The sequence below is a fragment of the Cuculus canorus genome, chromosome 28 (assembly GCF_017976375.1).
Source record: "Cuculus canorus isolate bCucCan1 chromosome 28, bCucCan1.pri, whole genome shotgun sequence".
Classification (NCBI taxonomy): domain Eukaryota; kingdom Metazoa; phylum Chordata; class Aves; order Cuculiformes; family Cuculidae; genus Cuculus; species Cuculus canorus.
Window position 1 is genome coordinate 233,240 of NC_071428.1, and position 12,246 is coordinate 245,485.

A 12,246-nucleotide genomic window follows, 5' to 3' on the forward strand; every position below is an offset into this window, starting at 1 on the left:
GTCCCTCTTCTTGTGCCTCCAGGGACGCCAGGGAACCTTCCCTCTCCTAAGCCACGGGGTCATGGGGAAAAGCCACTCTGGGTCATCTGAAGTGCCTGGAGACATTCCCGTCTCCACCCTGCACCAGCTCCTTCATCGCACCCTGCGCCTCACCCTACCCCGGAGGCCGGTATCAACCCCAAATCACCCCGGGGTGCAGCAGAGCTTGGGTGGGTGACCCCGACCTGCGTGGGGTGCAGGACACGGGGGTGCAAGACAGAATCATGGAATCATGGGATGGTTTGGGGACCATAGGAAGGGACCTCAAAGCCCATCCAGTTCCACCCCCTGGAACACCTCCCACTGGATCAGGGGCTCCAAGCCCCATGCAACCTGGCCTTGAACCCCTCCAGGGATGGGGCAGCCACCACTGCTCTGGGCACCCTGGGCCAGGGCCTCCCTACCCTCACAACAAAATATTTCTCCCCAAGATTTCATCTCAATCTCCCCTTTTATAGCTCAAAACCATTCCCCTTGTCCTATCCCTGCACTCCCTGATCCAGAGCCCCTCCCCAGCTCTCCTGGAGCCCCTTTCAGCACTGGAAGCTGCTCTAAGGTCTCATGGAGCCTTCAGTTCTCCGGGCCGAACAACTCCAGCTCTCTCAGCCTGTCCTTGTATGGGGACACGAGGGTCTGGAGGGGGTGGCCGCAGGTCAGGACTCGTTGCCGGTCCTGCCAGAGGCGCGGGCACTTTGCCGTGTGGGGCTGGAGGAACCAGTTCTTATCTCCTCGCCTGCTGGGCCACCAGCCAGCAGCCCCCACGCTCAGGCCTGGACTCACGCAGGGGCCGCTAGCGCCATCATCTGCTGGGGCTGCCGGTCCCAGTGCACCCCAATCGCACCCACAGCTCGGGGTCCCCATCCCAGTACGGCCCCACATGGGAACCGCTGGGGGGAGGGAGGCCACGCCCACACGACCCCTGGCCACGCCCATTCCAAAGGTGGCTATGTCCACTCTACCTGTGGCCATGCCCATGCTGCCCGTGGCCACGCCCACTCTGTCCATAGCCACGCCCCCTTCCTATAACCCCCCCATCAACTCCATCCACAGGCCTGCCCACTTTTGCCCATGGCCCCGCCCTTTCCTCAAAGCCCCGCCCATTCTGTCTGAGGCCCCGACCACTGCTCCTTCTGTATCCACAGCCCCGCACACTTCACCCATGATCACGCCCAGTCCGGTCATGGCCACACCCCCTTCCCACAGTCCTATCTCATTCAGCCACAGCCCCGCCCACTCTTGTCCATGGCCCCGCCTGCTCTTGTCCATGGCTCCGCCCACTCATTCAAGGCCCAGTCTATCACACCTTGGCCCAGCCCAATTCACCCACTGTGTCTCCATTGGCCACGCCCACTCTGCTCATGGCCACTCCCCTTCCCTGAATTTATATTGTCCTCTATGACCCAGCCCACTATGTGGCCCCGCCCTCTCCAGCCACGCCCCGATCCTTCCCGGCCACGCCCACTCATGTATGGCCATGCCTACTTCACCCAAGGTCCCGCCCACTCCTCCCCATGCCCAATCACGCCATTGCCATGCCCATCACAGTCTGGCCCCGCCCATTCCAGGATGAATTTGTCAATCACAATCTGAGGCCGCCCATCATCGCCTGGCCCCGCCCACTCCGGACCGGACAACCAATGGCCGCGGGGGCTGCCCGTTCGTGATGACGCAATGGGTGTGGCTCCGTGCGTCCCTTGCGTCGCCACCGCCATTTTGATCAGCGCGGGAGGTGAGGGGGAGAGAGGGTGCTTCTGTCGTGCAGCCGCCATTTTGTCGCTGGGTGGTTTGAGCGCGGACGGAGCGGGCGGAGGGCGCCGGAATCAGCCCGACACCCCGCGGTCAGCCGCCAGCCAGCTCCAACGACCCCCAACTGAGATCTGGCGACCCGTTTGCTTTGGTGAGTGAGGATTGGATCTGGCGGGGAGGCATTTGGGGAGGCCCCTCAGGATGGGGGGGGGGCGACCTTTGTCCTTTACGGGGTGAGGGGGCCGTGTTTGCGCCTGCCCAGCCCTCGTACACCTAGAGCCGGGCTTTTTTTGCCCAGAAGCTGGAGAAGGGGCTGGAGTTCAGGGGCTCTGAGGGCCCAGGAGGTGTTTAGCCTGGAGAAGAGGAGGCTGGGGGGGGGGGGGGCCTCATCGCTCTCTGAAACTCCCCAAACGGAGGTTGTAAGGAGGGTGCTGGGCTCTTCCCGCAAGGAACCAAGCGAAGGGATGGGAAGGAACGGCCTGAGGTTGTGTCAGGGTAAGGTTAGATTGACTATTGGAAAAATTTCTTCACTGAAGGAGTTTTGCTGGCATAGGCTGCCCAGGGCAGTGGGGGAGTCCCGATCGCTGGAGGGGTTCAAAACCCGCGTGGGCGAGGTGCTGTGGGGTGGTTCAGGATTGGGCAGGGACCACTGGACTCGAGGACTTCAGTTCTGGAGTCCCCGAGGTAAGAAGGACCTGGATCTGTTGGAGCACCTCCCGTACGAGGCCAAGCTGAGAGAGTTGGGATTGTTCAACCTGGAGAAGGGAAGGCTCTGAGAAGACGTTAGAGAAGCTTTCAGTGCTGAACGGGGCTCCAGGAAAGCTGGGGAGGGGCTCTTGATCAGGGAGTGCAGGGACAGAACGAGGGGAACGGTTTTGAGGTGAAAGAGGGGAGATTGAGATGAGATCTTGGGGAGAAATGTTTTCCTGTGAGGGTGAGGAGGCCCTGGCCCAGGTTGCCCGGAGCAGTGGTGACTGCCCCTTCGTGGAGATGTTCAGGGTCAGGTTGGATGGGGCTTGGAGCCCCTTATCCAGTGGGAGGTGTTCCTGGTCCATGACAGAGGGTGGAACTGCATAGGCTTTAACCTCCCTTCCCACCCAAACCATTCCATGATTCTATGATGATCTCAAAGGTCTTTTCCAACCAAGCGATTCTGTGATCTCACAGGGCAGCTGGAGCAGCAGCCCAGGCCGGGCCTCACTTTACCCCCTACCCTCAGTGAGATTAGGGGAGCGGGGCTTCCTCTGTGAGCTGCACTGCGGTGGCTGTTCAGGGAAAAACTGCCTTTAAAAGCATTTTTACTTAAAAACAGATGATTCTGGCTTGCTCTTTGGTCAATTTTTAACTGATGATTGTAAAATAAGCGTTTTGCTCAAGGTATTTTGAAGGAAAGTACTTTTTAATCGGTGATCTGAATTTGGTACTAATTATGTTAAAAAAAGATGATTAATCAAATCATAAAATCTTGTAATGGTTTGAGTGGGAGGGGGCCTCAAAGCCTATCCAGTCTCATGCCCCTGCCATGGGCAGGGACATCTCCCACAGGATCAGGGGCTCTAAACCCCATCCAACCTGACCTTGACCAGGGATGGGGCAGCCACCACTGCTCTGGGCATCATGGGCCAGGGCTTCCCCACCATCACAGCGAAACATTTCTCCCTGAGATCTCATCTCAATCTCTCCTCTTTCAGCTCAAAACCGTTCCCCTCATCCTCTCCCTGTGCTCCTTGGTCAAGGGCCCCTCCCCAGCTTTCCTGGACCCCCTTTCCATACTGGAAACTGCTCTAAGGTTTCCCCAGAGCCTTCAGTCTGCATGGTTGGTGGGTTTGATCTCAGTACATTTCAGTCACATTCATCACTGCCAAAGCACTTGGGCTCTAGCTGTGCTCCAAATATGTGTAACAGCTGAGTTTAAATCCCTTTTCCACTTTTGTGAGATGTGTGGCAATCTCTCGCATTAGAGAACAGTGTTAGGGCGGCAGATGACCTGCCCACCAAACCCATGGATATTAAAATAGCCAAAGCGACTGCACCCTTTACAGTTTATCTCTGACCAAGTGTGGGCAATCGCAACCTTTATATTTGTTAAATATGCAAAACCTCTGTAGAGCAACCTTGGGATTTTATTGTCAAGTATTTAGTGTCCGTTTGAAACAAATTGGGGTTTCCATTTTGCCAATGCTAAACGCTTAGGAAGGGCAGCAGTGTCGCGCGATGCTGTACTAAACAAGACGCTTAGGTGCCATCTTGACTGCTGCTGAGCTGCGGTTTTGCAGCATTCCTCTGGCCAGCAGTAAAAATCTTTCTAAAGATGACTTCTTGGTAAGGGTGAGTTAAGTTAACTTTCTGGTTTATTAAACCTGCTTATCATGGCAGTCGGCTGGAAAACTTATTTAAAAACCTGTTGGAATACCAGTTCTTTGCCTCTTTCTTGTATTCTGGCTCCTTTAGAGAAGAGAATCGAGTTTTTCAGTGTTTAGCCCAGCGCATGCAAGGTCTTTGTTCTGTTTGTGACCTCTGGTTCTTGTGTTTTGCAGATTCTCTTGATCTGAAGATGGCTGCACAGTCAGCACCGAAGGTTGTACTAAAGAGCACCACCAAGATGTCTCTGAACGAGCGGTGAGGAAGCCAACAGCACCTTCAGCTCATAAGAAATATTTTTACTTAAATTATCACTGTCCGGTGTCCAAAAAACAACGTGGTTTCTGCCCTTTTTTAACCTCACTAAAACGAGCAGATGGCTAAGCACCTCTGTCTTAAACTGCAACAGATGTGGTACGCAAGGTTAAAAGGGCAAATGTTTTGGAGAAATTTATCCGTAGCGGTTAAAATTAACCTGTTCAACACGTAAATGTGGTGGGATGTCTTATAACCAAAAAGAGAAACCCCACGCCCTCCCTGTTTCTTCCACATGTTGTTACATTGGTAGAGCCGGCCCTGCAGCCTGGTAGCATGTTACCTGAGCTGCAGCAGGCCTGCTGCTTCGTCCGAGGCAGGCACACGCAAGTGGGCCAGCCTGTAAGAGGCGTGCAGCAGGCCGCCAAACACGCCCAAAGGTCCTTAACATCGTTTTGGGCCTTGTAAGAGGCAAATGCCTTGCTTCACCTCCATTTCTTTCTCTCTTCTTGATTTCTTTTATTTCTTCTGTTGAGTACTCCTCTTGTTTTTCCATGTCTTTGAGCTCTTGTGTGGTTCTAACAGCAATGCTACAGCTGTGTTTCACCTTCTCACTAATCACACCTGGATTAACTATGTTAGAGTCATCAGACCAGGGATAAAGGAGCCACTTGAGTGTGGTTCTGGCTCTAGCGAGTGCTGCAGTGGAATATATTCTGGGAGCTTCCCACAGGGAAGAGGAGCAGTGAGGCGCAGTACAGGGAGGGCTCGCTGGCCTGTTTCATTTTGGTCAGTCCATATCCCTCATCAGTTGGAGTTCTTCTGCAACCTGGATGCAGTAGGAAGCAGCTGGGTTGCTGCAAAGGAGGCTCGCTGTCTTCCGCTTGTAGGTAGCTCTTAAAGACAGAGGGTTCTTTGTGCACCAAAGAAATGGCCCAGTGAGCTGTTTTTATAAGTGACAGTGCTGAGGTGGTGGCATTTCTTATGCCTCAGTCCTGTGGTGCACCAGGGTCACACTGCTCTGTCCTCAAGGTGATGCCTTCTGGAAATCTGCCTCTAGCACAGAGGTTTTCAACAGTTTTCTCGTGTCTCTGAGGGTTAATTTGGCTTTTTCAGGCAGATTTCAGGTTGCCTGTCCCATCTGCCATGGCCATCTCTGCTTATTGCTTGTTTTCATTCCTTCTGTCATTTTTAAAATCAGTAACCTAAAGCTTTTATCACTTCTGAATTAATATCTGACATCATTTCCAAGTTTCCAGTTCTTGCACACTTGTGGAAAACAAGGAACACGTAATCCCATTTGACGTGACCCAAGTACCACTCTTTACGTAAGGTTCATGGGATCTGGAGACCCAGTCTTGAGAACCATGAAATGCCGATAAATGTGTGTAATAAAGCTTTATTTAAACACCCGTTTTATTCGACCTTGAAGCTTTACTAACATGCTGAAGAACAAACAGCCGATGCCAGTGAATATTCGGGCTACCATGCAGCAGCAGCAGCAGCTGGCCAGTGCCAGAAACAGAAGACTGGCCCAGCAGATGGAGAACAGACCTTCTGTCCAGGCTGCTTTGAAGCTCAAACAGGTGAGAGGGGGTGATGTGTTCTGGGCTGCCTGTTGGCACTGTCCCCAGACAGTGGCTGTCCAGGATGTGGTGGAGTTGGAACAGCGCTCCTGACAGTTAAAAATGAGAGACCTGAAAGGGACTTACAGAAAATCCCACTTTGTAATTCAGATAAGTAATGTTTTGTAAGTTGCTTGTTCTCTTGAGTAGTGGTTGCCCCATCCCTGGAGGTGTTGAAGGTCAGATTGGATGGGGCTTTGGGCCTCCTGATCCAGTGGGAAGTGTCCCTCCCCATGGCAGGCAGTGGAACTGGATGGCCTTTGAGGGCCCTTCCAACCCAAACCGTTCCATGATTCTATATTATCAGGTTGGGGTTGTTTGGTGCTGGCTGTTCATCTCTTCTCTCTATTTTTGCAGAGTAATGTTCTCATTCGGGGTTTCTGGATCTGCCGAGTGCTCCATCTCGCAATCTAGCTGCACTTAAAGAGTTTCTGCAGGTTGTTTCCAGTCCTTGCTGTCCTGGTGAGGCTGGTGGCTCCCTTCCCCAGATCCACCTTTCCGTGGTGCCCTCCCCTGATCGCAGCTGGCTGCGAGGGACACGCTCAGTTTCTTATTGCCCACAGGTGCTAGGCTGCAGGCCGGGATTTAAGGCATAGTCTCATACATACCTTGTATAGTCTCTGTTGTTCCACATTGCAGCAATGAGTGCTTTGTGTTATGGTGTGCTGCTCAAGCTGCCTTCGGTAGAGCAGAAGACCAAAACAAACATAGGTTTAGGTTTCTCTGCTGCAATCCATGTGCTTCTCCACAACTTTGGACTTTGGGAAAAGGCATAAGGGCAAAATCTCGCTGCAACAGTAGCTGCAATAATGTTTGTCCAGGGCCTGCTTGTTTTCATACAGGGGGGACGGATGACCAGTTGTAAAGAGTAAGTCTGAAGTATTTCACAGTGAAGCTGGATTGAAAGCATGAATTTCTGCTTGTGGAATTGAGGTGTGGCAGGAAAACAGGGAGGAACCAGTCTTTGGGCTGAGCTCTTCAACCCATTTGGGTTTTGTGTTGGGTGTAGGTGTACTATGATCTGCTGGAGGTAAATCCTGCAGAGGGTGGCCCGGGAAAGGCACTAGAGGGAAATCTGGAAACTGTTTGTGTTGGGTCTTTGAAGATTGCAGGTTGCTCTGGAAGTGGATGTGGTGATAGGATTTTCAAGAGTACTGTACCAGGAGCTTTATGGGTCATTCCAAATGTGCTCTGTCTGGAAGCACTGAAGAGCATTGATCCCAGAGATGGGTCACCTGTTCCTCAGGAAGGACTTACACGAGTTCCTGTGGCACACAGCTTATGTCAAAGTGTATTTGTCCAGCATCCTCCGCATCAGAGTGCATAAGTGTTTCTGTGAACCTGCTTTGGTTTTTAATGTTAAAATGTTAATCCCAACAGTGGTTTTGGACACATTTTTGTAGGCAGTGGGGCAGACCAAGGCACAACCGCTCTGAGGGAGAGCGGAAGGGTGAGAACTTCTGAGCTGTTTCAGTGCAAAGCCCAGCAGCTTCTTAAATTCCTGGTATGTGACAAATGAGTAATTTGGGTTATAAACCTATAAATGGCTGTGGCACATCCGTATGGTTCCCCATTCCTGCCTGCCAGGGAGGCTGGGCAAGGGAGAGGCTAACGTTTTACATAGGGAAAAATTGACTATCTGAACTCTGAGGCAGTAAAATTTAAAATCTTGCTGCAGCTACAAAAGAGTGCGATTTTTAGAGACTAGTTCAGCTGTCCACAGGTGTGGGTCAAGCAGGCCTGTAAAGCTGACAAGCAGTTAAAGCAGCTCTTGGAACCTGTAGTAAAGTGCAGCTTTTATGGTCATACCGTCAGCTTGCATTCCTGGGGCTTAGAGCTTGTTTCTGAGACAAGTATCAAAGCTTTTGCCAAGCTTTCTGGCTCCTTGCAGGGTTCAGCAGCACTTATGGAAGCTGTAGCTGCTCTGCAGAGACCACACTGGTACCAGTATTGGCGATACTGGGATGTGAACTGGCAGTTCAGCTGTGTCGAGCGGTTGAACCCTCTCTGCAGCAGCTCAGGTGTGTTTGAGGGCAGGAGCTGCCCCTGTCTTTAGGGGAGTCTGACAGTGGGACAGACACAGCAGGGAGAACCCTCCGCTTTACAGGCCAGATATGCAAAGGTGGCCGTTTGCTGTTCAACTGAGGGTGGTTTTACCCAGTACTGTGTAGTATAAATAGTAAACTTGATGTTTTTCCTTGCTGTTGTCTAATTCTGTGTGGAAGCCGGGCCAGGACAGGGCTGGAGGAGCAGGCCACTGGGAATGACATCCATGGCACGTGGCTGCATGGATGTCACTTGCTCTGTGGAGATAGGTGAGGTTTGTGCCAAAGAAGGCGCATTTGCTTGGATTGTCACCTTCCAGGTAAAGCGATTAGTGGGCTATCTTGTGGAATCAGTGTCTGATTGGAAATCACACAGAGAAAAATGGTTCCTTCTACATGTGTCAACTTCCTATCTCTGTACGGACACTTCTTTCCAGGAAGAGTCTCTGTTTAACCTTCATGGAGCAGATTGAACTGTCTTCCTTTGAAGGTGGATTATCTGTTGCGGGGAGCTGGTGACCTTCTGTTTGATTTTAAACAAGCCAAACCACCACACTGTTGATAGGCAATTGTGGTTCATATTGCCAGGCTGCAATTGCTGCATGACTTTCTTGTTTCTTAAAAATCTTTTATTCCAGAAGAGCTTAAAACAACGTCTCGGTAAAAGTAACATCCAGGCGCGACTAGGCCGGCCAGCAGGAGCTCTTGCCCGCGGAGCCATGGGAGGAAGAGGGCTGTCCATGGGGCAGAGGGGCTTGCCCCGGGGAGCTATGCGCGGTGGCCGGGGAGCCAGAGCTCTGCTTCGAGGAGGAGTCCCGCTCCGAGGTCAGTGTGGTGGCCAAACTGGGGTTCCATACATGTTTGTAAAGCTGGGGGGATTTGACCATGTGACTCTGATCCTTTTGCTTGGTCTGAAAACTCCTTTTTTTTTCTTTTTTTTTCTGATTGGAATTACCTTTCTCTTCAAGGTCAGAGCCTGCTCCGTGGAGGACGAGGAATGTCCCCTAGGATAAGCCTGAGAAGAGGTGGCATTAGAGGTCGCGGTGGCCCTGGAAGAGGTGGTCTAGGCAGGGGTGCCATGGGCCGTGGAGGACTTGGTGGCCGAGGTGAGTGCATGTGGACTTGAGGAGCAACACAGTGCTGCGGGCACGTAGGAGGAAGCTTCAGTTCTTGCTCCTGTTTAAGGATGGGGTGTGTACGTACATGCAGCCCTAAATCCTTCTGTCCCTGAGTTTGTGTAGGGCACGGTGCTGCATTAAGGCTTCCTCTCCAGAAATGTTTCACCCATCTTTATGCCTAACCAGGACTCTGCTCTTCTGGTGCTACCGGAAGGGTTCTGGGGGCTCTCAGCAGAGTCTGGAAGCATCCCTGGCTGGGGAGTGCTTGGAGCTGCAGTTTAGGCAGGGAGTGATCTTCCAGCACAACAAGGAGGACTACGCTGTCTCCTTGCACTTAAGAAGGAAAGGCCAGGCTGGATGAGGCTTTGAGCAACCTGATCCAGTGGGAGGTGTCCCTGCCTGTGATGGGGAGGGGAGGGAGTGAAACTGGCTCGGCTTTAAGGTCTCTTCCAACCTAGACTATTCCATGGTTCTGTGAAATGATAGAGTGCCTGCGTAGCCCCAGAGACTCCTAAAATAATCAGTGAAGGGGGAAATACAACACAGGAGAGGGCCTAAGCTGCTGCAAAATAAACTTAAATTCAAAAGCTGATGCTGATTCAAGTCTTGGGTAAATGAACTCTTGCTTTTCAGCAGCAGGAGTGCAAGAGGAGATGCAGGAGGCACCGGTGAGGGGGCTGTGGGTGCTGCAGGCACTTTAGTGCTGCAGGCAGTTTAGCTGGAACCAGCCAGCCGTGCTCTGCTGTTCTTGTTGGTCCCAGTGTTTATCAGAATTAGTGCAGTCCCTGGGAAGCTGCCCATCTCTTGATGGCTTTGGCTTGGAGATCTTCCTCTATTGCTTAGCTCAACAAACATGCTGATTGATATGAGTCCTTGGGTCTCCAGCTCCTGAAGGGATCTGGAAGCCACTCCATTGGGAGTACTTGTCTGTAGGGAAAAAGGGCTTGTAAAGAGCCCTTTACAAGGGCTCGTTGCGGAAAGCTTCAGCCTGAGCCGGAGTTGTGCAGGGCCTTGGGGTGTGCTCCGCAGGAGAGAGGTGTCCGTTGTGGAGGTGGGAATGGGACACAGACAGGGGGCAGATGGGATTTGGAACTCTTAGTTGTGGATCAGATGTCTGTCTGGGCCTCTGGAGTGGAATGGATGCAGCCTGGGGACAAAATCTGGCCGGCTGAGGGGCAGCTGCCACAGAGAGGTTCCTTGTGGAAATGCTGGGTTGTCCAGGCTCTGCTGCCACAGCAGATACTGAGGCTCAGCCATGGGGAATTTGTAACCAGCATCTCATCTCCTTGTAAGGTCGCGGCATGGTGGGCCGGGGACGAGGGGGCTTCAGAGGTCGCGGCCGAGGGCGAGGGCGAGGAAGAGGATCGGCACGTCCCGCGCTGACCAAGGAGCAGCTGGACAACCAGTTAGATGCTTACATGTCCAAAACGAAAGGACACCTGGATGCGGAGCTGGATGCTTATATGGCTCAGACGGACCCAGAGAGCAATGACTGAGGCTGCTCCAGAGACTGGCGTCGCAGTCGAGATGTGACGTCTGCCTGCACGCTAACATGGAAACCCTGATCCGTGCTGGAAGGACCCATGGGAATAGGGAGCGGCCCTGTTCTACCGAGAGATCAGACCTAGTGTGTTCCCTTAAAGTTTTGATACTTTGTTGTATGAACCCTCTTTTTGGATTGTTTTTTATATCGGGTTTTTTTTTTTCCCCTTCCCTAATATTCCACTGGGATTGCAAGTTAACCCACTGCCCCTGCCCGCACAGCGCAGCACAGAGTGTTAGGCCGAGCGCTCGTCAGTGCTGGGATCATGTGTCCATGTGCCTCTCCAGCTCTGCGCTTGCATTTTGGCATCGGCCCTGTCCCTGCGAGTGGCCAAATGCTGAGTTGGATCCCATTGGAAACAAAAAGCCTCCCAGCAGAGCGAGCGGTCAGGCTGAGTTTAGGTGTTAGCGCTCCTCCAGCCACACCAACCAAATCTCCCTCTGCGCTGTATAACGAGCATCCCATTCCCACCTGGCATAGGGTGCTTCCCGGGTTGGAATCTTTCTTGGTTTTACCTTTTGGTTTTAGATCAGTTTCGTGTTTCCGTTGCATTGCATTTTACCAGATGCCACCGGCAGTTTTGGTATTGCCAAGACAAACTAGTGTTGGTGTCAAGGAATGGGAAGTGGGAACATCAAACCACAGCCATGACGACAGAACTCTCTTCAGCCATGGGATCCAAGGTCTATCCGGCCCCTTCTGCTGTATCCAGATGGCATCTGACAGCATGTACGTCGCCGGATGGTTTCAGGAAGGGGTTTTGTTCCCTCCACCTCCCTCCTCTTGAGTTTCAGTTCGGCCATTTTGTGAGCTGTTCCGATTTCCATAGAATCTTGTGTTTCTGGCTTGTTGTAACAGAGAAACAATGATAAAAGCAATCTGGACTCCGAGTGGTGTGTTTGTTTTCCATGCAAAGGGTTTTTTTCTCCTCCCGCTCTGTACTCCACAGGGAAGGCTGTGGAGTTGGGTCTTGCCATGGATCTTGGTGGTGCAGTTGCCACCGTGGAAGGAGGGGATGTCATCCAGAGGGACCTGGACAGGCTGGAGAAGTGGGGCTGGAGAACCTCAGGAGGGTCAACCAGGCCAAGGGCAAGGTCCTACCCCTGGGTCGGGGCAATCTACATTTTCAGTAAACGATGGGGATGATGGGATGGAGAGCAGCCCCGAGGAGAAGGACTTGGGGTGCTGGTTGAGGAGAAGCTCGACAGGAGCCGCAACGTGCACTCGCAGCCCAGAAACCAACTGTGTCCTGGGCTGCATCAAGAGAAGCGCGGCCAGCAGGGAGGGAGGGGATTCTGCCCCTCTGCTCCTCTCTGGGGAGACCTCAGCTGGAGGGTTGGGGCCAATTCTGGAATACTGAACATAAGGAGATGGAGCTGTTGGAGCGGGTCCAGAGGATGATGTGAGGTCTGGAGCACCTCCTGTATGAGGACAGGCTGAGAGAGTTGGGGTTGTTCAGCCTGGAGAAGAGAAGGCTCTGAGGAGACCTTAGAGTGACCTTCCAGTACCTGAAG

General features: G+C 52.6%; 1 protein-coding gene across 2 annotated transcripts; it reads left to right on the top strand.

Moving 5' to 3' along the window:
* The first annotated feature begins 1,727 nt into the window (after positions 1-1,727).
* CHTOP (chromatin target of PRMT1) lies at positions 1,728-11,610 on the top strand. 2 transcript variants are annotated; one of them, XM_054051025.1, is made up of 6 exons: positions 1,728-1,936; positions 4,323-4,404; positions 5,834-5,987; positions 8,713-8,896; positions 9,040-9,177; positions 10,483-11,610. In XM_054051025.1, exons 2-6 carry the CDS (start codon positions 4,340-4,342, stop codon positions 10,683-10,685), a joined length of 744 nt encoding a protein of 247 aa, XP_053907000.1. In that variant the 5' UTR covers positions 1,728-1,936; positions 4,323-4,339; the 3' UTR covers positions 10,686-11,610. The 2 variants fall into 2 exon arrangements, with proteins under 2 accessions (XP_053907000.1, XP_053906998.1); XM_054051023.1 differs by having other exon boundaries at positions 1,729-1,936; positions 8,710-8,896.
* Positions 11,611-12,246: the final 636 nt, after the last annotated feature.